The sequence below is a fragment of the Lepidochelys kempii genome, chromosome 2, assembly GCF_965140265.1.
Source record: "Lepidochelys kempii isolate rLepKem1 chromosome 2, rLepKem1.hap2, whole genome shotgun sequence".
NCBI lineage: Eukaryota > Metazoa > Chordata > Testudines > Cheloniidae > Lepidochelys > Lepidochelys kempii.
In genome coordinates this window covers 161,329,375-161,356,837 of record NC_133257.1, presented here as the reverse complement: position 1 = coordinate 161,356,837, position 27,463 = coordinate 161,329,375, and the positions used below count along the sequence as shown (strand labels likewise).

Genomic DNA, 27,463 nt, shown 5'->3' with positions numbered 1-27,463 from the left:
TTGGCAATGAAACATTATTCATCCTGAAAGCTCATATATTCACTGTAGCCAAAAAAGTACTGATGAACAGCAGATGGTTCAGAAATAATGAACTCTGTAGACCACCCTGAAATCACAGCAAGTAGCTAGATGTTCTGATTGCCTACAGAAAGATCTAGAGCAATTTATGTCATTTTGGATACCTAAGGAAGATGAGACAACACTTCCCAAGGAAAGGGTCAGATTTTGGAAAATATGGAGTGATTTCACATGAAACATTATGTCCTCACTAGCATTAGAAAGGGGAAATATAGAGGGTAAATTAAAAGGTATACTCACCTGGGCACCCACTCTAAAAGCAGCTTCTACTTGAGCTTTAAGGATGTTACATTTCATATGATCGGGTACGGAGGAAGGTGACACTGGGGGATGAAGACTTTTTTCAGAAACTTTCTTGTCTTCACCCTGCAGTTTACATAAAAGATAACATGGCAACATACATTAGAGGAAGAGATTGTATGATTTATCACAATGATCAGGTCAAATTTTACTTTGAACAACCAGTTTTAACACCATTTAGGAAAGTTTTCAAGTTCATAACCTGATAGAAAGGTCTGACAAGACAAATTATTCAAAAGACTTAACTTTAATCTATTACCAAGGTAATAAAGGCCTTTGAGGGAAGTGTGATACCACTGGGTACTCGGACAGACAGAGACATAGAGCATTAAGAAATATGTGAAAAGAGCCAGGACGTGGAGTGGGTTGTCCCCAAGATCATTTCCAAACCTAAAATTATATTGAAAAAGCAAAATATTCCACAGAAAGGGAAATTGGGTTGTAGGAGAAAGGGACACGGGCTCAATGCTCAGTTATACTCAAGCACCTTTATATCACTGACAGTGTAAAGGCGCCTGAAAGTGAATGCAAAATGTAATTTACATCCACTATAAGACCCCTTTACTCTACAGGGACTTTAGTATAACTGAGAACAAGGCCCCCAGTCTTTGATTTTGGATCCCTCTGAATTGAAGGAAGAGCAGAAAAATCCAATGAGTTTAACAGACACACTGATTCCTATTTCCACTGATTCTGAGGGTATGTCTACATGACAATTAAAAACCTGCGAGTAGCCCATGCCAGCTGACACGGGCTCAGGGGCTGTTTAATTGTGGTATAGACCTTTGGGCTTGGGCTAGAGCCCAAGCTCTAGGACCCTGCAAGGTGAGTGTGACCAAATGCAACCATGTTTTCACACCCTACACACCATTGTAATAATCTTTGTATAAAATATGCCTTGTGAAGTATCATGTGAAACCTAATAACTTGCTGGTCAGTCATGGTGAAATGTATGTAGCAACTTTATATGTAAAGGTATGAACATAAGCTAAATTATACGTGAAATGTCAGGTTTCAGAGTAACAGCCGTGTTAAGTCTGTATTCGCAAAAAGAAAAGGAGTACTTGTGGCACCTTAGAGACTAACAAATTTATTTGAGCATAAGCTTTTGTGAGCTACAGCTCACTTCATCGGATGCATACTGTGAAACTGCAGAAGACATTATATACACAGAGACCATGAAACAATACCTCCTCCCATCCCACTCTCCTGCTGGTAATAGCTTATCTAAAGTGATCACTCTCCTTACAATGTGTATGATACACATGATCACTTACTCCTTTTCTACTTGAAATGTGTTTGCTAGACAAGTCCGGGGAAGAGGTAAATCTGTTTTTCAAAGACAAAGAATGAGCTGATGCCTCTAGCCAGTTGTCATTAAAGTTGATTGGCAATCACTGGTCAAGTGGCCAGTCTTTGGCAGAGAAGGGGGAGGAGGGGCAGGAATGGATTGATTTGCATTTTAACAACAACATGGAACCTTTTCCCCCACAAGACTGCATGCCTCCATCCTCACAGCTGGAAGGAACTTTATCTAGGAGTAACCTACAGGGAAATGCATTTAAAAGATTGATTGGACTATAATTGGACCCCAGGTATTCTCTCTCTCTCTCAGCTGAGAAGACAAAGAAACCAGGCCTTTGGACGTTAGGAGGGGTTCTGACCAGAGAATTTGGTCAGCCCTGTTGCTGGGAATGTTTGGTAAGAATTTCACTTTGAACCAAGTCTAGTGTGTTAAGTTTCAGCAGTAGAAAGCATTTTATTTTTATTTCTCTTGCAACCATTGCTGACTTTAATGCCTTATACTCACCTAAAACCTCTCTCTTTGTTGTTAAATAAACTTGTTTTATTCTTTCATCAAAACTAATGCAGTTTTGTGTTTAAACTGAATTGTCTGGTAACTCCAATTAAAGTAGCAAATGGTCATACATTGACCCCTTACGGGGGCAACAGACCTCTAATATCTGGACCATCCAGGAGAGGGCTGGACAACGCGGAACACATGGTTTTGGGGGAAAATCTGAGACGGGGCGTATGTTGGGGAGTCACCCTGCAAGTGGTAACTGAGGCTGGTGGAAGCCAGAGTGTGACTGGAGTGTGCTGGCAGGCTGCAGCTATGTGTGACCTGCATGTTGTTTCGGTGCTACAACAGCAAAGCATTGTGAGGCACCCAAGGTTGCAGGGCAGGTGGGGACACAACCCCTCGCTGGATTGAGCCCTGGAATTTGATAGTGGGAGGGTCTCGGAGCAGGGGCTGCATCCCAACCCGGACTGTGCACATTGCAATTACACAGCCCCTTAGCCCAAGCCCTGTGAGCCCAACTCAGCTGGCACGGGCCAGCCGCAGGTGTCAAACTGCGGCATAGACATACAGTATAGCATGACCCACAGGGTAACTCCTTTTTGCACAAGGAAGGGTAATTCTCCAGCTCTGGATCTGAGAAATCCACAGCAGGACAGGTTCCACTGCCAGGAATAATTTCAAAAGTGACCTAAAGATTTTTTTGCCTGGAATAAACTTTAGAAGAAAGCAAACAAGAACCAGCAGACTTTCCCATATGCAAACACTTCCCTTGCAGAAATCAAGAGGATCCAGTCTCTCTCCTAATATAAACAATACTCAGTTTAAAGCAATTGAGCAGGGATGGGGCCAATCTTGTAAACACAGGCCCTTAAATCAGCACGTCATGATTATTTACAAGTTTTAAGGGAAGAATCAGACAATGGAATAGCAAGGGTCCACTCAGAGTTCCCCTCATCTTGCTGAAAACCAGATGAGAGTGGTAATCCCGGTTTTCCGTTGTTTTGACCACTGCATAATCATTTACGACTGTGCAGAGTGAGTGTGAATTGCTACCACTCTCATCTGATTGTCTTTCACACCAACTTCATACTGCCTTCGTCCACGTGTGCAAAATGTATATGGTACGAGGCAGTAGCAAATCAGGCCCAATGTATGTCCTTAGTTCACCTTTGACAAGTGTATTCTGAGATGCAGCAGGGCATTTTATACATCACTGAAACTACCCTGCCCTTAGCCTCAAAAAAGTCTTTTTGTTTGTTTATTTCACCAGGACCTATGTCCCCTCCAGTTTTTGGCCACCAAAACCTTGCTTGCTCACTTCATTGATCCAAAAACAGTCACATACAATATGGGATGTCAAGAATCTGGAGAAACTTTCCAGGAGCAGAACAACTCAACCTTGTGATTATATTGCCTTATACAACTATTTTGTGAGCACCCGGAAAAAGGCCTCAGACTGTGCTGAACCCCATTGAAATGGCATAATATTTTCCACATCTAAGAAATGTTGATGCAGTTGCCTTGTGAACCTAAGCTACTGTGGTTTCCAGCTACGCTTTTGAACAACTGACTGAATATCATAATTTAATCCACCCTGGTTTGTTTATTGATTGATTGAGTGTATTTGACATGAATGTTCATCAGTCTTGCACCTCTATTTTCTGAGCCTTATCTACAATTGCTAATGGAAAAATACGTGCACATTTTACTTTGTCTCTTTGGCTTTTATCCCATGAAAACATACCTGAAAACAAAAAGTACTGCTTCTAGCTGGAGAATATACTGAATTGTAGTTATCTATTGAACTTCAAACAAAAATGTAATACAAGAGACAGGAATTCTAACAACCACTACAAAAAAAAATCCAGGTGAAACACTCACTCACTGATATGGCTTTGCTGAGCTTCCCATTGACACTCATAATTGGAGATACCATTTAGGTAATTTGGACAGACAAAATCAACGAGGAAAGTGCAACCACCTGATCAGCCAATTGTCTCATTAAGCAGATTTTCATTGCTTGAAGATATCTGAAATGCTGCTACCATCAGCAAGTTTACTCGTATGCATACTGCTCTCTAAAGGGAATTCAAGCAGCACACTGTAATACAATGACAGTTCTAAAAGGCATGTTAAAACCAATCTTTGTTTTAGGGCTTGAAACTAATTAGATGACATGATGATTTCAGTCACATTAGGTTTACCCATTCTATTTCACTGTACAACCAAGGGGAAATGATACTTAAAGACCCAGATGGCTTTTTTTACATTCAAACACATTACCACTCTCCACAGTTCAGTAGCCAGTAGCTGCGTCTGCATTCTCCAATGTAATCCTTACAGAGACAGGACTGTGGCCTGCTCATCTATCCCTGTGCAAGCTACCTGCACCATGGGTCAAAGCAAGATTGGAGAGCCGCCTCTTTTGGGTATGTCTACTCTGCAATGAAAAGCCCATGGCACCGAGTCTCAAAGCCTGGGTCAGCAGACGGGCTCCAGCAGGCACAGGCAGGAATAACTCTGAATTTTGATATCCCTTGCAGGGACTCAGAGCCTGGGCTCCAGCCCGAGCCTGAACATCTGCATTGCAATTTTTACAGCCCACAGCCTGAACCCCCCTGTCAGCCTGAGTCAGCTCATCTGGGCCAGCTGCCACCATGCCAAAGGTCTTTTATTGCTGTGTAGACATACTAATCCCTCTCTGTGCAGATGGGCAGAAGTGGGGAATGGGTAGAGTCTTGGCTCTGCCAACCTCACCTCACTCATTCCCAACACACTGGTCAGCAAAGCTGACTTGGGGCAAAGGAGGAAGTAACCTGCTACCGCTATAGTAGTAGCTGGAACAAGGGGGAACTCTGGCTGGTCTGCCCCTGGGACTTACAGCTGTGCACTACCCCTTTATTTAGGTCAACTAATGTTACAATCTAACCCATAACTGCCGACTTCAAAATACATTCTGAAACTTAGAAGTTGTCTGTCAACCTGCAGGAGTGATGACAGATCTTTCTGCTACAGAACAGCACCTTCCATACTAACAATTCCTGTACTCAAGTAGTTGTTTAGCCAAAAATATTATATACATGAAATATGGTATCAAAGAATTGCCTCCTTGTACCTCCATGCTGCAAATGGATTCATTTCATTGTAACAAGGTATCCTCTCCGATAATAACCTCAGATTATAATACCCTCAGGCATCATGTTTCAATTCATAATGGTTCTTTCAGGGTGCATCTAAGGAAACGGAAGCTCAGTAGACTTCCATTCTCCTCTAAGTATCATTCAAGCCTAATGTAGTTAATTAAAACGATGCCTGGCAGCAAAAAAAAAGGGAAGGAGACTAATGGAACCATCAGCTTTTTGTATTTATTGGAATACTTTTCCATTGCTTTTCCTCTTTTCATACTCGTGAAATTCTGGCTGCAATGAAGTCAATGGTTTTTTTGCCGTTGACGTCAATGGCTTTGACATTACCTGACTTGATCTCACAGGGCTTGGGCTGCAGGGCCATGAAATTGCAGTATAGACATTCAGGCTCTGGGACCTTCCCTCACATCGGGTCTCAGAGCCCAGGCTCCAGCCCAAGCCCAACCATCTACATGGTAATTTTCTAGTCCTGCAGACCAAGCCCCATGAGCCCAAGTCAGCTGCTCTGAGTCAGCCTCAGGTCTTTTATCGCATTGTAGATGTGCCCAACTGTAGACTGGCGTGACATGAATAACGACATGAGGCGGCCTCCTTTCTTGGGAGATAGGATTAGGGTGGTAAATGGATTTGCAGGATGGAAACAGACCATCTGTACTAAATAAGATACGGGGGAACAGCCAGGGAACCATTTACAATGGACAAGATAAAAATGAATAAAATAAGCCTGGAATGTAAGATGAGGTAAAGAGTAAATCGTGCATGGACAGTGTGTGCTGTACAGGGATTGGTTCCTAGAAAGTGACCATGCCAATCCCAGAACACGTGATGCAATGTACCGTAGATGCAAGGTATTGTATAAATGTATATAAAAGAAGAGATTTGCTGCATAACTTTGGTATGCCCTATAACCGCCCCGTACACTGGAGCCTGAACAACCTCAGTGTAGCATTGCTGCATGCCAAATAAAGGAACCTGAGTGACAGGACTTGAGTTGAACTAAGTTCTTGGGGAACCAAATGGAAGAGGTTTCAGGGGAACCCCAAGACCAATAAGGCCACGTTTCACCCATCTATAATTTTTTAAAAAATACAAAAATCTACATGAAAATAATAATACAGGTCTCACAGAAAGCAGATATTTGGTGTTAAGGTTGCCATGCCATCCTGGACTCATTCAATGGTAAATACACAGTTGTGGACCAGTTGTGCCCCCTCAGTCACATTGACTGGTGCCTTACTTCCTGACTAGTCTAAGTAAAAGAAAAGGAGATACTCGGCTACTCAGGGTGTAAGGTACTACTTAGTGGGAGTAGTAAGGTTCTGGTGGATGAAGTGCTGTCAATAAAGATAGGTTCTTTGTGTTCTCTAGGAACCACATTTGCTTAGTTTATGACAGAACACAAGATTTTAAAACTATCAGCACTGTAGAGCCCATATAATGTCAGGCTGTAAAAATGCAAGCTGTACTCCACTCTATTTTGTGCTTACGCACAATAAACAAAATTGTCTGTTAAGTTTCCAGAACCCTTATTGCTTACAATGGTGAATGAAGCATAAGAATAGCAACTGTATTCAGACTCTGTACCAGGTTGGCAGTTATTAAAATCCCATCTTGATGTGTAAACTCAGCACATTCAATATGGAAGTCACGAGAGAAGTATATAAAGATACAGTTCTAGCAACCCTTGTAATTTCATCGCGAGTCTCATGATATTTGGTGTTCTTCTGAAAGCCCCAGCTACTGGATTCCTGTGAATACAGGAGAATATCGGCTGTCATGTTTTTAGAAAAGTAATCTAGTTTGAAAACGTGAGCTGAGTGCACTCTGTAGGGTCAGAAACCAGAAGGCAAAGTGACACCCAAAGTCATTAGCAAAAAAAAGAACCACACCTCATGATCTTCAAGACAGGCTCATGATCTTTGAATAGGTGGGTGTGGAAATACTCGAGATATACTACACTAAAAAGCTATTTATTTATTTTTTTAAAAAAATAACTATTACAAATGCCACCCTTTTGGGTAATTGATGGCACGTTAGTTTTCCATCACCAACTCCATCAGTGGTGTTTGTTAGTAGCATGGGTTCACTTAAGTTTCATCATTCTTGCACGGATACAAAATCAGTTGTTTTTTTTTTTTTTTTTTTGAAGAAGGGAAAAATAGGACAGTTGCAGGTAGCATTTAGGTGAATGCTATTTGGTAGGAGTGGGTTGAGTAACCTCAGACTCATGTCACATGTTACTTGATATTATTTTGTATTCATTTTTTATTATTGCGGTCCTATTGCTGTTTGGATTTTGTTTTTCCTCTTTAAATTTAAGGGGATTCAATCCTTCTTCTTTACTCTGAAAAGTTCATATGTTGTTTGGAACCAAATAAGGATAAAAACAGCAACTTCTATAGTTTTAGCCCTCCCCACAATTTCTTTTTAATATGTGTCTTAGCCTATTAAGCTAATTTTAATATGTTTAAACTCAGAATCCTCCTTACGAGTAAAAGTGCCTATCGTTACTAGGAAAAATGATGTTTGCTTAACTCATGTTAGCTAACAGACAGTAACAAACATGAGGCAAGAGCCTAGAGAAGACAAGGCAGTTTGTAGTTTTCACATGAGTTAGCAGACCAAGTGAAGACTGTGAGGGAACCTGGGGTTTATCAACTTGCTAACTACAAACCACCTTGTCTTCATCAGGTTCTTAAACCATATCAGTTTCCACAGGCTAGCCAACACAAGTTAAGAACCCACCTTATTTTCTAGTGAAGGCAAGGCCCAGCTGAACACATCCTGCTCCTTATTCAGCACAGAGATGCATCAGATCAGAGAAGAATCGCAGAAACACCAGTCAACTGTTTATCTTTTCTCACCAGTCAGGGGTCATTTGCTACTGCAGTAGCTACAGGCTTTGCTGCCTTGTAAGCGACAGACAGCTGCACAGCTTTAGTGTAAGGGCTTGGCTAAACTTGCATGTTATACCGCAATAAAGCCTCCCAGAGCGCTCTACCTTACTCCCCGTCCACACTGGCAAGGCACATAGAGCGCTCTGACTCCCTGGCTGAAGCACTCCTGGTACTCCACCTCCAGGAGAGGATTAACGGCTCTTGTGTATTGGGTGAGACGCTGCAGCTCCAGTGTAAACGAGGAGTTACCTTACAGCGCTCTGATTGACCTCCAGAAACGTCCCATAATCCCATTAACTGAAGTGGCCTCTCTTGTCTTTGTTGTGAACTCGGGAGGAATGCGGAAGTGGCCCTTTCAAAGCTCCCTTTCAGAGTGCCAGCTGCTTATCTGGTCTGAGAAAAAAACCAAACAGCTAATGTTTGTTTTGAGTGATTGAGAGAGAGGTGGGGGAAGGAGGGGGGTCTGAACTTACAAGACAGCATGCTGACACACTCTCAACACCCCAAAAACCCACTCTCTCTCCCCCCACATACACACAACACACTCCACCCCCCCCCTCCCCATTTGAAAAGCACATTGCAGCCACTTGAATGCTGGGATAGCTGCCCATAATGCACCACTCCCAATGCAGCTGCAAGTGCTGCATATGTGGCCACGCCAGTGTGCTTGCAGCTGTCAGTGTGGACAGACTGCAGCGCTTTCCCTAGCGTGCTCTCCGAAGGCTGGTTTAACTCAAAGCGCTCTACAGCTGTAAGTGTAGACAAGCCCTAAGTAACACCACTGGTGAGCAGTCAGTACATAGTGGTCTGCAGCAGTGAAGGACTGAAGAAGAGATGTTTGCAAAGAAACAGAAGCAGAGGAGAGAAAGGAAATTAAAATATATTTATGCCTGCAATATTCCTTTTCACCCTGAAGGCTAAAGATAATGTCACTGGTGACAAAGAGACCAACAGGCATCACAAAACTGATTTACGTTGCTCACCAAATGAATGGAAAGCAATCATCACGTCAACTGGATTTGTTCTGCCCCTTTTCCTAAACCATTCTTCATTCCCATGAGATGGAGTTTGCTGTAGCAGACAATCAAATTAACTCCTAACCACTCAACCTAATTTCATCCAATTATTTTATAAAATTCACCTTTGTTTGATACCAAGCATGACAAATTTCAGCCCCAAAGCAGTTTGCTTCAAAAGGGAATTAACAACTAGAAAATACAGGTTCAAATGAGTTGTCAATTTAAAATATAAATTTAGATATGTTGAGGCCACTTTTAGGCCATTATGGTCATCTAGTCTGACTTCCTGAATAATATAGGCCATAGAACTGCACCAATGAATTCCTGCATCGAGCCTCGTAACTAGTAGTTTGCAGCCAGCATATTATTTGTGTGTGTTATATCTCTCTCTCCTACCCCATGTCTGTCTTGTCTATTTAAATGGAAGCTCTTCAGAGCAGAAACTATTATATGTTTGTAGAGCACCTAACATAATGCCTGATCTTGGTTGGCCCCCTAGGCACTACTTTAATAAATATGAACAATATTCAAAAGACAGCCAATCTTCATTTAATGACTCCAGGCAACGGAGAATTTCCATTGGTAAGTTATTCCAGTGGTTAGTTAACCTCACTTAAAAATGTATGCTATTTCCAGTTTGAGTGTTTCTAATAAGGCTATTGGAAAATTCTTCTTCAAAGTTGTTGGTTTTTTAACTTGTATTTATATATTTGTTTGTTTTTCAAAAAGTGTCTGTGTTGTGATACATTTTGATTTTTTTGTTGAAAAATACAAACACGACAAAAGCAAAAAGGTTTGGATTTTCAGCTGAAAACTCAAAATATGTCAGCTTTGGAAATGTCACCACAGTGCCACATGGAGTTACAGTTTATTTGCCTCAAATCACCACTCTCTTGTATGGGCTGGGATCACCCAGTGAATTTCATTGCCCACGATGCACTATGGACACATGACCCCCAGGATGCTCACCCTCCCCTTACCAAAAGGGAACCCAGCCTATAGAGGAGAGAGCAGGAGGCACACAAACTACAACTCCCATGAGGCACAGCAGCAGCATTTCTGAATTAACATATTCTGTTTTTCAGTCAAAATATTTCAGTTTTGCTTTTTCACCTGAAAGTCAACATTTTCCACAAAAAAATACCAAACACACACACTTTTTCTGACCAACTCAAATTTCTAACTTCTACTTCTAGCCATTGGAACTTGTTATGCCTTTGTCTGCATAAGCAGGGGTCCTTCTAGTATCAGGTATTTCCTTCTGGTGCGTATACTTCTAAACGGTAATCAAGATGCCTCTTAACCTTCTTTGCTTATGCTTTGATCCTGTGCTGAAAGAGCATCAATGTAGAAGTCTCTGTATGAAACTAACAAAGTCATTTAATTAGGTTCCTTCTTGAACTGAGAGTCAGAAATCTTTCCAAACACTACTTTCTCTCTCAACCAGTTTACTCATTAAGGTCCTGATTCTCCATCTCTTTAATTCAATGCCAACATTTTCATTGACTTCAGTAGGATTGAGCCTTAAAGGGCCTGATGCTGCAAGACTTGTCATATGCACAACTCCATTGGCTTTAACTAGAGTTCTGAAGTTAATAGCTGTAGGATGGGACACCATGTTGTATGGTTCTGTCATGTAAACCTATGCCAATGTAGTTCTAAAACATAACAGACTCTTCTTATGTGAAGAAAGAATATGATTTTTTAAACACTTTTACGCTACCTAGCTGAGTAACCCATCAAAGCTAAAACAAAACAATAGCACAGCTGAAGTATGGTTTATCATGGTTTAAATAAAAGACCATAAATCCTTTGTCATTTGATAGTGTTGAGCTCCAATCTTTCTCCCCACACCTGCCCCCCACAACCTACTGTCGTTCAGCTACCATCCTGTAAATATTTCAAATACATACAGTACATGCACAGTGAATAATACACCTTAAAAGGAATGGGGCAAATGAATTATATCAAGAAATATATAAACATACACACACTAAGCCTTTTTTTCCTACTTTTAGCTGAATTGAATTTCAAAGGGAAAGTGGAAGGAAATATTTAAGGACCAGTAAGAAAATGGTGGGAGATAAGTAAGTGAAACAGTTGCAGCCAAATATGTTGGGTTGAATTAATGATGAAGTAACATCAGCTGCTGAAGATCAAGTAACAAAGGAGCGTTCTGACATACACTACAATATTTATTATACCTTGTTTATATTGATGTGCAGAGCTGGCCATGGTCCAACTACCTTCACAGTCTCCACTTCCATCTTCTTCAGATGGGAAGAAGTGTTATCATAAAGGACGGGAAGTCCTGAGCTCAATTCTAAAAAGAGGCCCAAAAGAAAGAAAGAAAAAAAGCAAAATCTCAAGGAAAACTACAAGAGCATCGCAGATCAAAACACTTGGCTGCTGAGGGGATACTGTCAAAAGCTTTATATACTTTCTATTTTCTGTAATACCCTCTAAGAAGTTTTAAAATGCATTTATTGGGTCATTTTCCCTTTTCTATTTAGCAAACAAACTTCTTCCAAATTCTAATGTGACTTAAACCCACTTCGGACCAGATTCCGAGTGTCTCAAGATAAGTAGCAACTGAATTCACGAGTGTTCCCATTGACTGCCTTGGCACTACTTTGAACAAAGATGCCACTTGCGTGTTAGGGTATCAGAGTCTGGCTTCTATAGCAGACTTTCTTCTTTGAATACCCGTCTCTTAGAGGTTGTCATCCGGAATTCGTCCAGCCCACTCAACAGAGTTTTTTCATTACTCACTTATGCAGAAAGAAAATACTGACAGGAGGCTCACTCCGAAAATATTGTATTGACCTATTAAACCACCTTGGGGATAGTGTGGGAGATATGAAAATTATTTAGAAATAGAAAAATATTATTTGTTTTATTAAATGTCATTTAATGAGTCCTTAACTTTTTCTGCATTTCCTTTTCTCAGTGAGGCTAGTTAATACATAAAAGTAGTTTGGACCCATTCTTCAGACTGTAGGGGTCTGATCAAAAGACCTTCGAACTCAATAGAAAGCCTCCCATTGACTTCAGTCCGATTAGGATCAAGTTATTAAATAGTCCTATTGAAGATAAGTACTGCTCGCATGGGGCCTAATTCAATAACTGTTTAAGCATGAGCTTAAATCCATCCCTACTTAGAAAAGCACTTAAGCACATACTTAACTTTAAAGAAATGGTGTCAAGTATCAGGGGGTAGCCTTGTTAGTCTGTATCCACAAAAACAACAAGAAGTCCGGTGGCACCTTAAAGACTAACAGACAGCCCCCCAACCTGAAGCAAATACTCACCAGCAATTACACACCACACCACAGAAACACTAACCCAGGAACCAATCCCCGTAACAAACCTTGTTGCCTACTCTGTCCCCATATCTACTCTAGCGACACCACCAGAGGACCCAACCACATCAGCCACACCATCAGGGGCTCATTCACCTGCACATCTACTAATGTTATATATGCCAACATGTGCCAGCAATGCCCCTCTGCCATGTATATTGGCCAAATCAGACAGTCTCTAGGTAAAAGAATAAATGGACACAAATCAGACATCAGGAATGATAACATAAAAAGCCAGTAGGAGAACACTTCAGTCTTCCTGGACATTGTATAAAAGATTTAAAAGTAGCTATACTTGAACAAAAAAACTTCAGAAACAGACTTCAAAGGGAAACTGCAAAACTAAAATTCATTTGCAAATTTAACACCATTAATTTGAGCTTGAAGAGGGACTGGGAATGGCTGGCTCACTAAAAAAGCAACTTTGCCTCTCCTGGAATTGACACCTCGTCGTCAACTATTGGGAGTGGACTACATCTAGCCTGATCGAACTGGCCCGGTCAACATTGGTTCTCCACTTGTGAGATAACTCCCTTCTCTTCATGTGTCACTATAATAATGCCTGCATCTATAATTTTCACTCCATGCATCTGAAGAAGTGGGTTTTTTACCCATGAAAGCTTATGCCAAATAAATATTAGTCTTTAAGGTGTCACCGGACTCCTTATTGTTTTTTAAAATATATGCTTTGCTGAGTAGGGATGGATAGCTGAATTGGAGACCAGGCAGTGAATCCAACTCCCACTGAAGTAAATAAGAGTGTTTCTGGTGACTGGGCCATTGAGTAACTCTTTCCAGGGCTGGGCTCCTTGCATTCTTGTTATCTTGTTTGATACAGTCAGTGATGACACAGTCCAGAATTGCTGACATCACATTTTCTTCCCTGGTGATAAAGCTCTGAACTAAGAAATTACATTGTGTGAATAACTTAATGCAGCTTCTTAGATAAGCTAGGATGATTTTGTATAAACAGATTCATTTTATGTTCCTGTTGGGAAAGAAAATACTGAAAAAGTACACAATTTAAATGGGTTTAAGGCAAATATAATTTATACAGTTTGCTGGATTGCACGACTGATTCATTACGTTAATATACCAGAAACCAAAACAGTTAATTTAACTTAGTTTTCACTGTTCAACTTGCAAATAGTCATACAAAACAAACACATAAATAAATAAATCCTAAAAAAAAATCTTTACAGTGTTAACATTAAGTTTAAAAGACATCAAATCTCTCTCTCAAAAAAACAAAAAACCTTTAAAAAATTAGTGCGTTTAAAATGCAGTTGTACTCTGAAATTCTGTTAAAACAACATGACATTGTATGTTCATTGTCTCTTGTTGATTTCCATATCAAGTGTACTTGGTCTGTAAATAAGTGGAATATTTTTTTGTAACTGCTAACCTAACCTGGGATCTGAGAGCCAAGCTGGGTCCTTTCTCCCTCACTCACCATCTCCTTTAAAAGACTCTGTAGGATAAACTATGTTCTCATTGACACCTGTGCAACGCCATTAACTTCATATCACGGCCAAGGTAATCTCTGTATTGTCCCAGCTATCTTCAATGGGTTTGCACAGTTATAATTGATTGGCAACCAGTAAAAAATTCTGCTGATTACACTCACACCGGAATAGAATCCTACTCCCTCTTTCTGAGCTGTGTTGGCACGGCAGGGTTAACAGCTGCATAACATAGAAAAACTTTATTTTTGTCACTTAAGTCAGCAGATGCGATTCTGAGTACACACAGGAAGCAGATCTGCTGCTTAAGAAAGTACCATCTCTCCATAGGTACCCTTTACAGAAGAACTACATTTTAAATATAATAATTCATACTGAAATCTATTGCTGAATTACCATCACAAAACTTGTTCAAATGTAAGATTTGTTTCTGAGTAGTTGGACGACACTTTCATAACTAAGCCACACTGAGAATCTGAAAACCAGGCAAATTTTGACTGGTTTTGTTTGCTGTACCAAATCCCATACTCTAGTCACAAACATTTAAAGAGCTTAGTTTGAATATTCAGTACTCTCAAGCCCACTCCTTGTGTCTTGCTGGAGAGGATGATGGAATTTTGTATTTCATTTGAAACCATATAAGATGGAAGAGGGGTTTATGATTTCAGCCTGGACACAGGCAAATCTGGACGGATTAGGCTGACTTCTGTTCCACATGACATGAACTCCAAAGTCAAAGCTCAGGGTTAAGTGAGTCCACATGACTTGAAACAAGCAAAAAGGCAGAGGCATGGCCATTTCAAGAGACAGTAAGATTAAAAGGGGTGACCCGTGAGGTCCCATTTTCCTCACCTCCACTGAGAAACTTCCAAATGTATTCTTCCATTAGTAGAAACACCACACCATGCTTCCCCATCCATCCCCACTCACTCTTGCATTCACATGCAAACTGTGCCCTTGAGACTCTCAGCAAATTAGCCACCAAGCTATTCCTTGATTCACTTTCCTTACAGACACCCCGACTGTTCATTCTACCCCCTTTCAGACACCAGTCCCCATGTCACTTCATTCCACAGCATCATACACACCACTACCACCATTTTCTTCCTTTCTGCACACGAGTTCTTCCTGTTGCACACTTCCCACCATTCACTCTATCCTGGGCCTCTGGTAGAAAGCCAGAATGCTCCTTTTAGTTTCCTCATGGGTAAGATTAGCCTTTTCCCCAGACCCATCACAAGACTCAATATTCTTAGTTGAAATAATATAAGAGGGATTTGAAGAATCCAATTAAAAAAATTAATTAGATACTAAATATCAATCCTGAAATTTCCTTGGATTCTTAATTTACAGTTTTGTAGCTGCCACTTAGTGTTTGGGGGGAAACATTGCCAAATTTATCCCAGCAGAGAGTTTTAAATCAATAAAATTCCGTGGTCACAGGATAGGGCTGGCTGTCACAGGGTGACACTAGCCTTTTAAGACGGAGCAGGGCCAGCATAGCTTTAAAAGAGAGGGCTTAGAAAGAGACCCACCCCCCAGTGAGGGGGAGCTGAATGAGTCAGGCTGAGAGCCTGGAAAGGTTCAGACAGAGGGGCCCTGGGGCTCTCACTGGGAACAGGGAGCCTTGGAGAGCTAGGACAGCCAATGAGCTGGGAGTGGGGGCAAATGGAATCTAAGTACTAAAGGGGGAAAAAGCCCTGATAACTGTATCCCTGGGCAAATTGCTGTGACAGAATACACTCCTGTCTTCATACCCTGCACACTGTTGTAATTATCTTTTGCACAAAATATGGCTTGTAACGTATCATTTGAAAACTCATAATTTGCTGGTCAGTATTGTCTTGGTGAAATATGTGTGGTAACATTGTATGTGAAGTTATAAGATTCCCCTCTTTGATGTTATTAACACATGTTCCAAACCCCACAGCCCTGCCCAGGGAGAAGTCAGGTCTGTCCTAAACAAAGGAAGGAATGCGTGCTTGCCTTAACTTGCATCTAAGCAGTAAACAGAATAATCAAGCGGGGAGGGAAAACAAAAGTAGTTCAAACAGGTGAAAAAAAAACCCAGCAGGGAATATCCTTCCACACAGCCTCTTTGTCTCCTGGGTCTCAGCTGGAAATGTTTTTCAAGAAGGGAACTGAAACTATAAAAAGGAGGGACAAACAGCCCAAGGCACCTTTCTCTCTCTCCATGCTCATCATATTCACTGTACCTGAAAAGACAAAGGAAGCAGCCATTGGACTCTGGGGGAGTAGTCCAGACCCGAGAGTTTGGTCAGTAATCTGCTGGAACATGTGGTGAGAAACTTTGCTCTAAATTTAATATAGTTCATTAAGTTAGGCATTCGTAAATGTTTCATCTTTCTTTTTCTTGTAACCATTTCTGACTTTTATGACTCATTACTTGTACTCACTTAAAATCTCTCTTTATAGTTAATAAAGTTGCTTTACTGCTTTATCGAATCCAGTGTGTTCAATTTGAAATGTCTGGGTAACTCCATCTGGGGCAACAAGTTGGGTGCATATTACTTCCTTAAAGGAATAACAGACTTAACATACTTGTACTGTCCCAGAGAGGGCTGGGCAGTATACAACAGACAGTTCGTGGGACAGATCCTGGACTGTGGGTGTGTTGGGGTCACCCTGCAGCATAACCAAGGCTGGTAAGAGCCAAGGTGTGTTTTGCTGGCTGCACCACACAGACATAGCTGGGAGTGACTTACTGGCTGCAGGCTACAGCATCAAGGCATTGCAAAGGGCACCCCAGGTTACAGGGCAGGGGTGACACAGCTACTTATTAGTCTAGATTGTGCTCTGGTATGTAACAGTTGCATAACTACGTTTTTGTTGATTTGACCTAAGCGTGGACAATAAAACTGTATAAAAGAGACTGTGGGCAGGGCAGAGAGTTCTTAGCAAGCTGGGGAGAAGCCCTCCCTTGTTACAGTGGCCTTTCAAGGGGAGTAGGACAGTCCCACCCATGCCTAGTTGTGATCTGACTCTTGGGTTTGGGTATGGGGCAGTGGTTGGGTCAGCTGACCAGGCATCATATGATGGTAGCCTGGGGGCAGTGCTTCCCATAAGGAACAGCCTGCTCAGAGAAATCTGCAGGGAGTCCACAGTCTCCAAAACACTCCAACTGGATGGAGACGGTAGATTGGCACCAAGATCCGCCATGCAAAAGACAAGCAGTGCCCTTTTCTCTTCCAGCAGAGCAAGCTTGTTGAAAGTGGTTCTCCACTAAGTCTCATTTCAAATCAGAGAAGTAACAGCCAGGACTAATTCCCTTTTCATGTTGTGAGTTTGGAGATAGTGGAAGGGGAATGCTCTAACCGGCTGACCAACTGGGACCAAGTTGACTGTGACCAATTTGTCCAGAGAAGGTTGTTCTAATAATTCACCTCAGTCACAAGGGGTCCACGAACCATCTTTAGATACACAAATCAGTATATTTAAATTCTTAGCTACCGTAGCTCTATTGTCTCCAAGTGCCAGGTGAACACTGCTTTTGCTGGTTGGGCAATTATCAAACATGCTCCCAAGTGCCCCTGAAATGGTGGTTCCAGTACATGTCCTGTTGAAAGCCTGCTAATGCAGTGCATACAACGTCTAAAGTAGCCCTCCCTCAACTCCTTCACACCTTACCAGGGTCCTGTGGTGCACTTGTTCACCTGATAAAATTTTCAGTGTAGTGGGGTGTCTTGGGCCAGAGTTGCTACAGAGGCACAGGGCCTCTGAGCACATCGCTTGAGCATCCCACAGAACTGCAGAGTATATAAGGTTATTTATCATAATGGGTCAGGTGAGGAAGAACTCTGCCGGGAACCTCAGGAAGATTTGCTGCCTCAGAGCCCTCTTCCATAGGCTTTTGAGTGGGATGGAAAGATCTGGGTCTGGAGCAGCAACAGCTCCATTCAGCTAGCAGAGCAGCACAGTGATGGATGTAATCAACATCTCATTGGCAATGCTGTTAATTCATAAATGTTATATCGTTCCAACTTCCTGAATGGTTGGTGTGTGTTTAATGATGCATTAATTTCTTACAAAAATGGCCCCATTTTCAGAAACCAATCAATAGCAATAGCTCCCCTTCTTTGATGCTCTCTGTCTCCTTGCCTGTGACAAATCTCATGCCAGAGTAATTACTGAAAATGTGTTACATTTAATAGACTTACTATTTGGGTTTGGAACTCCAGAAACAATATCTTTGCTGTCGGGAACAATTACTCCATAATTAGAGTGGTGATGGTGATGCCGGTGATGGTGGTGGTGATGCCTTCCAGACATTTTTGTGGTAAATGGTGCTCCACCATTTTCTTCAATGTTGAACTGATGAAGGTCAGTGTTGTTCAAGGGGTAGCTGTGAAACAAATTCCATTCAAATTAGAATCTTTTAAAGTGACAAAGCAATTATGCCTTTTTGGGGAATTTAAACTGCTTTTCTGGGACAATGTCGATTTTTCAAGAAGGTTCTTTAATTTTTGTAAACCCAAGTACTCCACCCATTTAAGATTAATTCATTTCAATTTAACTGGGAAAAAAAATGGCATATATCCTACCCTAACACTTTGCACCAATGGGAGTCCTGCATGCACAGCAAGGCGGTAAGATTTTCATGTGTGAATTATTTTCTGCTTTAAATGCTAATGATGCTTCCCCCAAAAAATATTCCATGACTCAAATGTAAATGATATATGGTCCAGAGCATGGAGCTAAGCAAACATCAAAACCCATCAGATGGGGATTTGCATTTTCATTTTTGGTAAGAGAATGCCCAGGCCATACCACAGCAATTCATCTTCAGTCTGCTTTGACTTATTAAGGAATCTAGAGAATGGGATCAGAGTAACTTCACACAGTGAGGTGGAATGAGCCTCTGAAAAAATGGTGAAAATGCTCGGGGGAAAAGTTTGACACATATGGGGAATAATAAAATTCTGAAAAAACAGTATTCTTAGTTGAGCATTTACTTGTGCCAACAATGAAATCACATTTGTGCTGGTAAATGAAGTACAAATAAATTTTGTACATATAGATATTTCTGTAAGAGAACAATAGCACACAACAATTGTGCATGCAGAAATGAAGACCAGGTTGAGATCTTAGTGAAAGTTTGCCCTTAATTCTATATCAGTATTGACTCAGATACAAACATACACTTTATTCAATAATTGGATAGGTCCTATATAAATGTATTACTTGAAGTGTCTACGGCAGATGTTGATTGCTTCTTAATTCCAGCAACCAAAAAAGAGTAAGTGCTTTATGCCATCTATGCAAATTATTGCAAATAAAGTTTCTTCCTCATGGAATATTATACATTTTAAAATATTTGAAAAAGTAGTCGATATTTTATAAATTTATTAATATTCAAAATTGTAGTAGGTTTTGGAACACTGAATTAGAAAAAAAAATTTAAAAAAAGAGAATTTCCAGCCTATTTAGAACACATGAAGAGATACCATTTATCCACCTGCTGGCAGTTTACAACGAAAGAGAGAAAAACCTGAAAACATGAAGTAAAGACAAACTGAAGAATTAGAAGGAAAAATGAGCAGATTATTTCCAACTAGACAGCATACTATGTAGAAAAAACCTTTGTTCGTCCACCCTCTCAAAGCAAAATTAACCAGTCATTTGCAAACAGACGTTGTTGTATTATTTCAAAAAGATGTGTCCAAGTGCGTAACTTTGTACCTTTCCAATAACCATGGCCTTCTCAAAAAACTTTTCTAACTCTATGAGAGGCTCTGTCTGGTGGTACCTGACCGGCACTTCAATGTCAAAAGTTGGTTCATTGGGGAGGAGGTGGACCACTGCATGTTTAAGGACAGTTGGAAGTCTCCTCTCACAAAGCAAGACATTGGAACAGACTGCCAGTAATGGCACCGTAGCCAACCCACTTGTCTTAAGTGACCAGGATAAACATGGCTCAGATCTACAAGTGGTAGGTCTTGAGGAGACTGGAAGATAAGAAATATCCTCCTTAGAAACCAAATCAAATGCAAACACTAGATGACAAGCCATCTGGAGTCTGTAGTTCTCAAACTCCAAAGGTTTGGAGAAAATAACCTGACACTAGTCTCTCATTCAGCAAGACCACCACATCTTCAACACAGCAATCAACTGAAGGAAGTACTCATGGGACAAATCAGTCCAGGATAATGAGACTGCACACTAAATGAGAGTGCACGTAGACAATCCTTTTGAGGTGTCTATGACTGGGGACAATTAACTTTTTTTGTCTTATGTTATAGCTCTTTTGCACACACAAATGAATGTTCTGTAGAAAATGTCAGATTCCAGGTGACTTCGCTGCCATCCTTTGTACAATTCAACTGTTTCAAGACACAGAGATCACCATTAAACCAGAGTATGGTAAAGGATCATAGAGTTGAGGGTCCTCTTTAAAAAAATGATAATAGCTGCAGGTGAGCAGATAGGCACACCGGTTGGAAGAGGAGACCAGTTGTTCATCAACATCAATGAGATCATAAAACTTCATAGATCAAGTCTCAGAGGTTGATATGGATGTGAAATAGCTGCCATATTGAAATGGAGGAAATGATTTGAGTATCTCAACTATTTAAATCATCTTTGTAATCAAATTGAGTATACCCCTAGATCTGTGAAAACGTTTCTTGACTATGTGGGTAAAGGACTCAACCTTACAGGTAAAACCCAGGGAAGTCCATCATGTCAAGGAAGTAAAGAGTTAGCTCAGCAAAGATTATGTTCACATGCATGTCCAAGTCTCCATGGGCAATGAACTATAAGGAATCCAACAGCAGCACAAACACCAGCTCAGCAACCTGAGATGTGAAATCCCCCATTTACCTTGGTGGTCTACCCTAACCAAAAGAACCATAAACTTCTATCCTTCTTCAGGGTCAAAAGTGAATGACAGACATTCAAACTCACCTTCATGGCTGGTTCCCTGTGTACATTTGCAGGATAGGACAATAATCACAGCCCACTCTCACTCCCATATGAGGTTCTGTGGGAGACTGGTGAGTCAGAGAACGCCTGGGGCTGCAGCTTCTGACCTAGTGAACTGGCCCTACATATGACAGACTTGGAATTATCCAATCCAAAATCTCAAACCTGAGGAATCCAAATTACCCGTTCCATGTCATTTACGCTATTTCATTTAAAGGCATTTGGAAGCCTTAATATTACATTTCCAACACACATCAAGGCAAAACTTCTAGGAGTACAGACCTCGAACTCTACCTCTCCATTGTTTGGTGTGCTCTAGCATAGGTACCTCACTGGGTCTTCTCTGTTCTTCATGGTCTTTATTTTAACCCAGAGAATTGAAACATTATCTTTCTCTACTTTTCTGCTCAACAACTTCTCCTCTTTCCTTTCCCTCTCTCTCATGGATATGTCTTGCCAGTTTGAACTGACATTGCAGTTATGTTTTTTCCCCAGCAAGGTAATGCCAACCAAAACAAAGTTTTGATCACGTCATAAGACCTCTTGTTTTTCCACTTGTTCCCCAGACTTCTCACATTGTTATAGACACCTAGTTTTTTTGTATGAGTAAACTTCCATATTTTCTCCTCCTGTATTTCTCTTTTGACCTTCCTAGTATGCCAAAATTCCACCTGGATTTTAATCTCTTAAAAGATAATTTTGCTACCCTACATCCTTTCCTCTTATTGCATCTTTCTTTGATGCTCTGCCTATTTACCTTTCTGCAACTTTTCCCTTTGCTGTACCACTCCACCTTTTCTCTGAGTTTAATGTCTCCCTGACAAGCCCTACTAGCTTACTACATCATAGATTACTTGACCATCAAGGAGAAAAGAGGTAGTGCAATACTGCCCATACTCTAAAGGAAAAAGACGAATGCTTCATTCTAAATCAGTCCATTGCCCACTCCTGGGCCACTAGCCGACCCTCATTATTCTACTAACTGCATTTTTCACAAAGATGGCAGAAGTCCAGAATTCAGATACGTAGCCCTTGACCATAAACTATTTTAATCTCACCAAAAAAGGCAGCATACATACTAAGTAGTCGGACAGATGATACAATACACATTTTTTCACTTCTTTGCCCCCCTTCATCTGCCCTGTTTCCATTGCTACTTCTAAAGCCTAGCTCTGAATCAGGCAAACATTACTTATGACATGCTGCTTATTCAATTAAAACTTTTACATTTTCCTACCATCCAGCCTTCCCCCTCCACTGTCTTATCACCACTTCACCACACTACTGTCTCCATCCTCACACAGAGGAGCCCTGAGCTTCTGACCTGATGCCTTTCCATCCCATCCTCCCAGCAATCATCCCTATTCAACTGGGAAATTCTCCCACCCTCTTACCGAGGATTTCACAAGAATGGTCTTAGCCAATATCACAGAGCTGGGCTATGAAGGCTCCCTTTCACCCATGGTGTCTGCTGCAGTCCAGGTGCTTCCCAGGGGCCTAAAGCTGTAACTGGGAGGTGATTGGTGGGCCTCCGCCCCCACATGGTTTTGAGGACTCTGGAAACCCAGTGTCAGAGCAGCTCCCTGTTCTGTGCGCTAGGGGTGGGTGCGGGAAGGCATGCATGGACTACTCTGGCCATGGGAATGCTAGTACATTCAGTGGGTCTAGGTTCTCCCCCCGACAGGTGGATGGTGATTTAGAAAGAAAGGCTTCTAGATTGTAGAGTGATATTTTGTTTGACTTTCAACAAACGTCACACCTGCATCCATTTCTTATAAAAGCATTCCCTCTGAACTAAGCACTGTAATCTCTTCATATTTAAAAAGGCTTAGCATTTCAAATGCATGTCTTCACAACCCCCTCCATCCTCCCATCCACAGCCTGAAGAATGCCTTATATGGCGATTTGCAGCTTGCTGATATCTTTCTACAGCATCAGGTCTACACAGAATTCTTTGAACTGAATGGGCTGGGAATCTCCTGCCACCCACCTAGCTCTAATAGGAGAGATGGTGACAGTGATTTGTGAGATAATACCTTCTCAAAACTCAAGAGGAGTTTTAACTGTGCCCCCTAAGGAGAGTCAGTGCTGGTATAAGCACACCTATTTGATTGTTTGAGGGGGAGGTTTTCAAAAAGCACAAATGAGAGTTAGGCATAAATAGGAGTCAATCTCCCTTTGCCTTTCAGAGGGTCTTGGGGCCTGACTTTCACTTGCGTATTAAATCTCCCTCTTAACCTCCAAGGTATCATGTGGTTCTTTACAATAGGTCATTTCACACAGGGCTGGTGCATGCAAAGGGAGTTGCTGTGTGGCCCTGTAGGCTTTCGTGTGATGTATATGGTACCAGTGGACATCAAATTATGTCCCAACATAATAGAATAGCCCCCTGGATCGTGAAAGAGAGATCTCTCTTTGGATTCACCTTTATTTCCTGTTCAAGTGCCGCTACATTTCTGTCATTTCAAAATTTTAATTTCCTTTACTGCATTTGGTTAAAAGCAACCCTAAAACATACATTAAATAGCTTGTGGTGCATTTTCTCCGTTAACACTTACATTTTAAAAATTTCAATTTTCAATCTTCTCATTTTCTCCCAGAATTTCATGAAAAGCTCAAAACCCTTAATTTTAGTTAAGGTTTGTAATTTGCTTTAACCCTGTAAAGCACCTGACCCATGCAAAGTATTACTATAGGCTGTAAAGCCTGGAATATGACACTAAGTGTGCATGAGAATAGCTATACGGCAAACAAGCTGTCGTAAATATAAAGGGAAGGGTAAACACTTTTAAATCCCTCCTGGCCAGAGGAAAAACCCTTTCACTTGTAAAGGGTTAAGAAGCTAAGATAACCTCACTGGCACCCGACCAAAATGACCAATGAGGAGACAAGATACTTTCAAAGCTGGAGGGGTAGGAAACAAAGGGTTCTCTCTGTCTTGTGTGATGCTTTTGCTGGGACCAGAGCAGGAATGCAGGTCAGAACTCCAGTAAAGAGTTAGTAAGCAATCTAGTTAGATATGCGTTAGATTCTGTTTTGTTTAAATAGCTGATAAAATAAGTTGTGCTGAATGGAATGTACATTCCTGTTTTTGTGTCTTTTTATAACTTAAGGTTTTGCCTAGCGGGATTCTCTATGTTTTGAATCTGACTACTCTGTAAGGTATTTCCCTTCCTGATTTTACAGAGATTTTTCTTTTACTTTTTCTTTAATTAAAATTCTCTTTTAAGAACCTGATTGGTTTTTCCTTGTTCTTAAGAGCCAAGGGTTTGGGTCTGTGTTCACCTATGCAAATTGGTGAGGACTTTTATCAAGCCTTCCCCAGAAAAGGGGATGTAGTGATTGGGGGGATATTTTGTGAGGGAGACATTTCCAAGTGGGCACTTCCCCTGTTGTGTTTGTTAGACACTTTGATGGTGGCAGCATAAAGGTTCAAGGACAAAAGAAAAAAAATTTGTACTTTGGGGAAGTTTTAACCTAAGCTGGTAAAAATAAGCTTAGGGGGTTTTTCATGCAGGTCCCCACATCTGTACCCTAGAGTTCAGAGTGGGGAAGGAACCTTGACACAAACATTTATGATTTCTTTGTGGATAGGAATGAGGAAGAAATGAGCTAAAAGAGAGTGAACCTGGTTTGTGCAAATACTGGGCTAACTACCATATCTGGTACATGGGCTGGAGCAGATTACCTGGAAAGGGCTTTATTGCATGCAAATAATATAACAAAAGGGATGGTCACAGAGCAGATGGGGGAGAAATAGGTGTGAACTCTGACACCTAGCATGGGAGTAAGGGGCATGCTCTAGGGAGAAAAAGTGCAGCAGAAGGCCTACATGCTCTGTTTATGTGGTGTAGACAAAGGTATAAAAGCTGCTCTATATACATCCATACTAGAAAAATTAGGAAATCCTATTGCAGGTGTGAAGCAACTGAAGATGGTCCAGAGGGGCCCATTTCATTCCTAAAGACACCTCTAGAGGCTGAATGACTAAGTGGACTTTAACTGGGAAGAAATTTCTCGGACCCTACATAGGAAAGATTAAGCTCTTCTGATGAGCTACCCTAAACTCAGAAGTTTAAAACCAGAATGAAGATGTACTGCAATTATTGTTGAGTCACTCTAAGGTTTGATCAGGTGTTTGTAAATTCAGGATCATAAAAAGGGTCAGGGATCCTCTCTCAGAGGCATAAGGAATCAATGCGCAAAAACCTAAAGGCCCTGCAGGCAAATCCAAGACACAGACAAGCTAAGGCTGAAGTTTAGATTCCATTAATGCTATCTACATTACCATTCAAGCTGAAACCAGAACTATGTACAGTAGACTAACACTGTTCAAAGAAAGGAAATTTCACTTGTTTCCACAGAGAATAATATCAGCAACAAGAAAATAAAGTGACACCTAAATGAATCAACTTAGTACAGTGGAGATGGTCCTTCTTAGGCTCAGTCTCCAACCAACACCAATTGATTCTGACTAGAGATAAAATTTCAGTTATTTTGCAATTTTCAGACTATGTTTTTGCTGAAAATTCTGACCAGCTGTAAGAGAACATGGTTGAACAGCAGCAAAATATTGTCACCAACCCTCCCCCCCAACAAACAAAATAAAACACCCCCAAACCAATCATTTTAAATGTTCCCTTTTTTAGGTCAAAATTTTTTTTTTCAAAGTGATCAGTTTCACGTGCAATTAACACCTCTTTGGAGCAAGGAACAGTGTGTTCCAGACCTTAAAGATCTAGTAACCATACACACTATTGTTTTTAAAGCTGCATAGACCACAGGTTCCCTTGCTTTTCCATTCTCTTTTCCCTTCTACTTTGCCTTCTTTATCTCCTCAGTCCTTATCATTGTTTACTTCCAGTTAGCTTTTCTTTTCCATTTCCTCCCACCCTAAACCAAACACTAAAATCTTTCCTTCCATCTAACTTTTCCCCAGATGCCCCCTTCTGCTGGAGTCTCTCTCCCTGCTCCTCTGTCCCACTTGTGGTTCAACATTGGGCTCTCTTCTCCCTCTTCACTCTACCGTCTCATCTTGGGTATCTTTTCCATCTCTTCACCCACCCATTAGGCCCCAATCTTCCTCCTCCCTTGGTTCTCTCCCATTGCCCCAAGTGGAGGAAAAGCAGTCTCTCCTGAATGCAGACAGCGTGGTCCTGCTGACTGACAAAGCTGCCAGGCTGAGTGGCCTCAAAAACGTAGGATTTAGCACATGGATATAAAAGATACAACCAGGATGTAAACATTGTTCTCCCTTTTTCTAACCTGGGAATTTCAGATATTGACTGTACTGCTATCCAACTGGTCAATATTCTCTGTGTGACTGCATAAACGGTTTAACATTTCTGTTTCCCCATGACTCTCAGAAAATGCAAAAACTAATGCTGTGGGGCAAGTTGCATGTTGTTTGTGGGACTGTTATAAACCGATTGACTGGAGAAAAAGTATTTGTTAAATATTTAAACAGCTTGTTGTCTGACTTTAAACTGTATTAGACCAACATTTCCTACTGTCAACTGAGTTCAATGGCTGCTCCTTTCAGTTCTTCGGGGGGACATGACTGAGCAACAGAACATTTTGTGAGCAAAAATGTGGCTTTTAAATATAATGACTTTTTTTTAAACTACTCTTCAAATTCCTTAAAACTTTTTTTTAGCAAGTGACTACAATTTTTAAAAAGTGCTCCTGTTCTGGACCTTTCTTCTAGTAATTCAAAAATTTATCTTTTTAATAAAAATAAAAATGGGGAGGTGTTTTAGAACAGTAGCTCAAAGTTTCAGACCCTAATAGGAAAAACAAAATGCAAAAAAATACAGACTACAGAAAGTACAAAGCATGACAAATTCAAAAAAGCCTAACAAATATTGGGAACGAAAATATGATTGACAATGCTAATGTAATTGAGACAGTTTCTGAATGATCTCTTGGTAGGATTTATCACCTCAACCTTCTTTCCTTAAAAGTTGAAGGGGTCTTTCTAATCTCTTGGTGAACAAATCATTCAGTGAAGTGGTTCTTCAACTGTGGTCCACAGAACAATCCTTGGTGATCTGAAAAGTGCTTGCACGTTACATGCTGCTTGGGAGAACCATGGTTAGTGAGACTCTTCTGCCTATGAGAGGAGGCGCTTTGAGAATACCCAAACAGCAAATCACTATGGGAAGATGAGCTGTCACCACAAAGTGTGCTGCAGGGAGCAATAGACTGCTTGGAGTTGAGAGAACTAATGTACTTCGAACACAACCAAAAGGAAAAGATGTGCAGCTGGTCAGAGAGATAGGAGAGTAGAAGCATTCTCCATATGTCTTCTCTCCAAGTGCCATGGTCCTCCGAAATCCTTTAGAACATACGTCGTCAAGTTGATTTTGATCAGTGTGAACATATGATAATGCATAAATAAAAAAAGACTCTCTCTCTCTCTCAAACGATGCAATGCTGCAAGGTGCTGAGCA

The 27,463-nt window shown here is 41.0% G+C and overlaps 1 protein-coding gene across 8 annotated transcripts in view; it reads right to left on the bottom strand.

Annotated features, from left to right (window-relative positions):
- EPB41L4B (erythrocyte membrane protein band 4.1 like 4B) overlaps positions 1-27,463 on the bottom strand; it is a 246,854-nt gene that overhangs the window by 77,156 nt on the left and 142,235 nt on the right. For 7 of the 8 annotated variants that reach the window (XM_073332653.1, XM_073332656.1, XM_073332654.1 and 4 more), the window contains 4 exons: positions 18,248-18,432; positions 16,250-16,285; positions 11,449-11,567; positions 319-444 (listed from right to left, as the gene is read on the bottom strand). In XM_073332653.1, coding sequence (XP_073188754.1) covers positions 319-444; positions 11,449-11,567; positions 16,250-16,285; positions 18,248-18,432 — 466 coding nt within the window. The remainder of the gene's footprint in view (positions 1-318; positions 445-11,448; positions 11,568-16,249; positions 16,286-18,247; positions 18,433-27,463) is intronic. The other variant, XM_073332655.1, reaches the window with a different exon arrangement.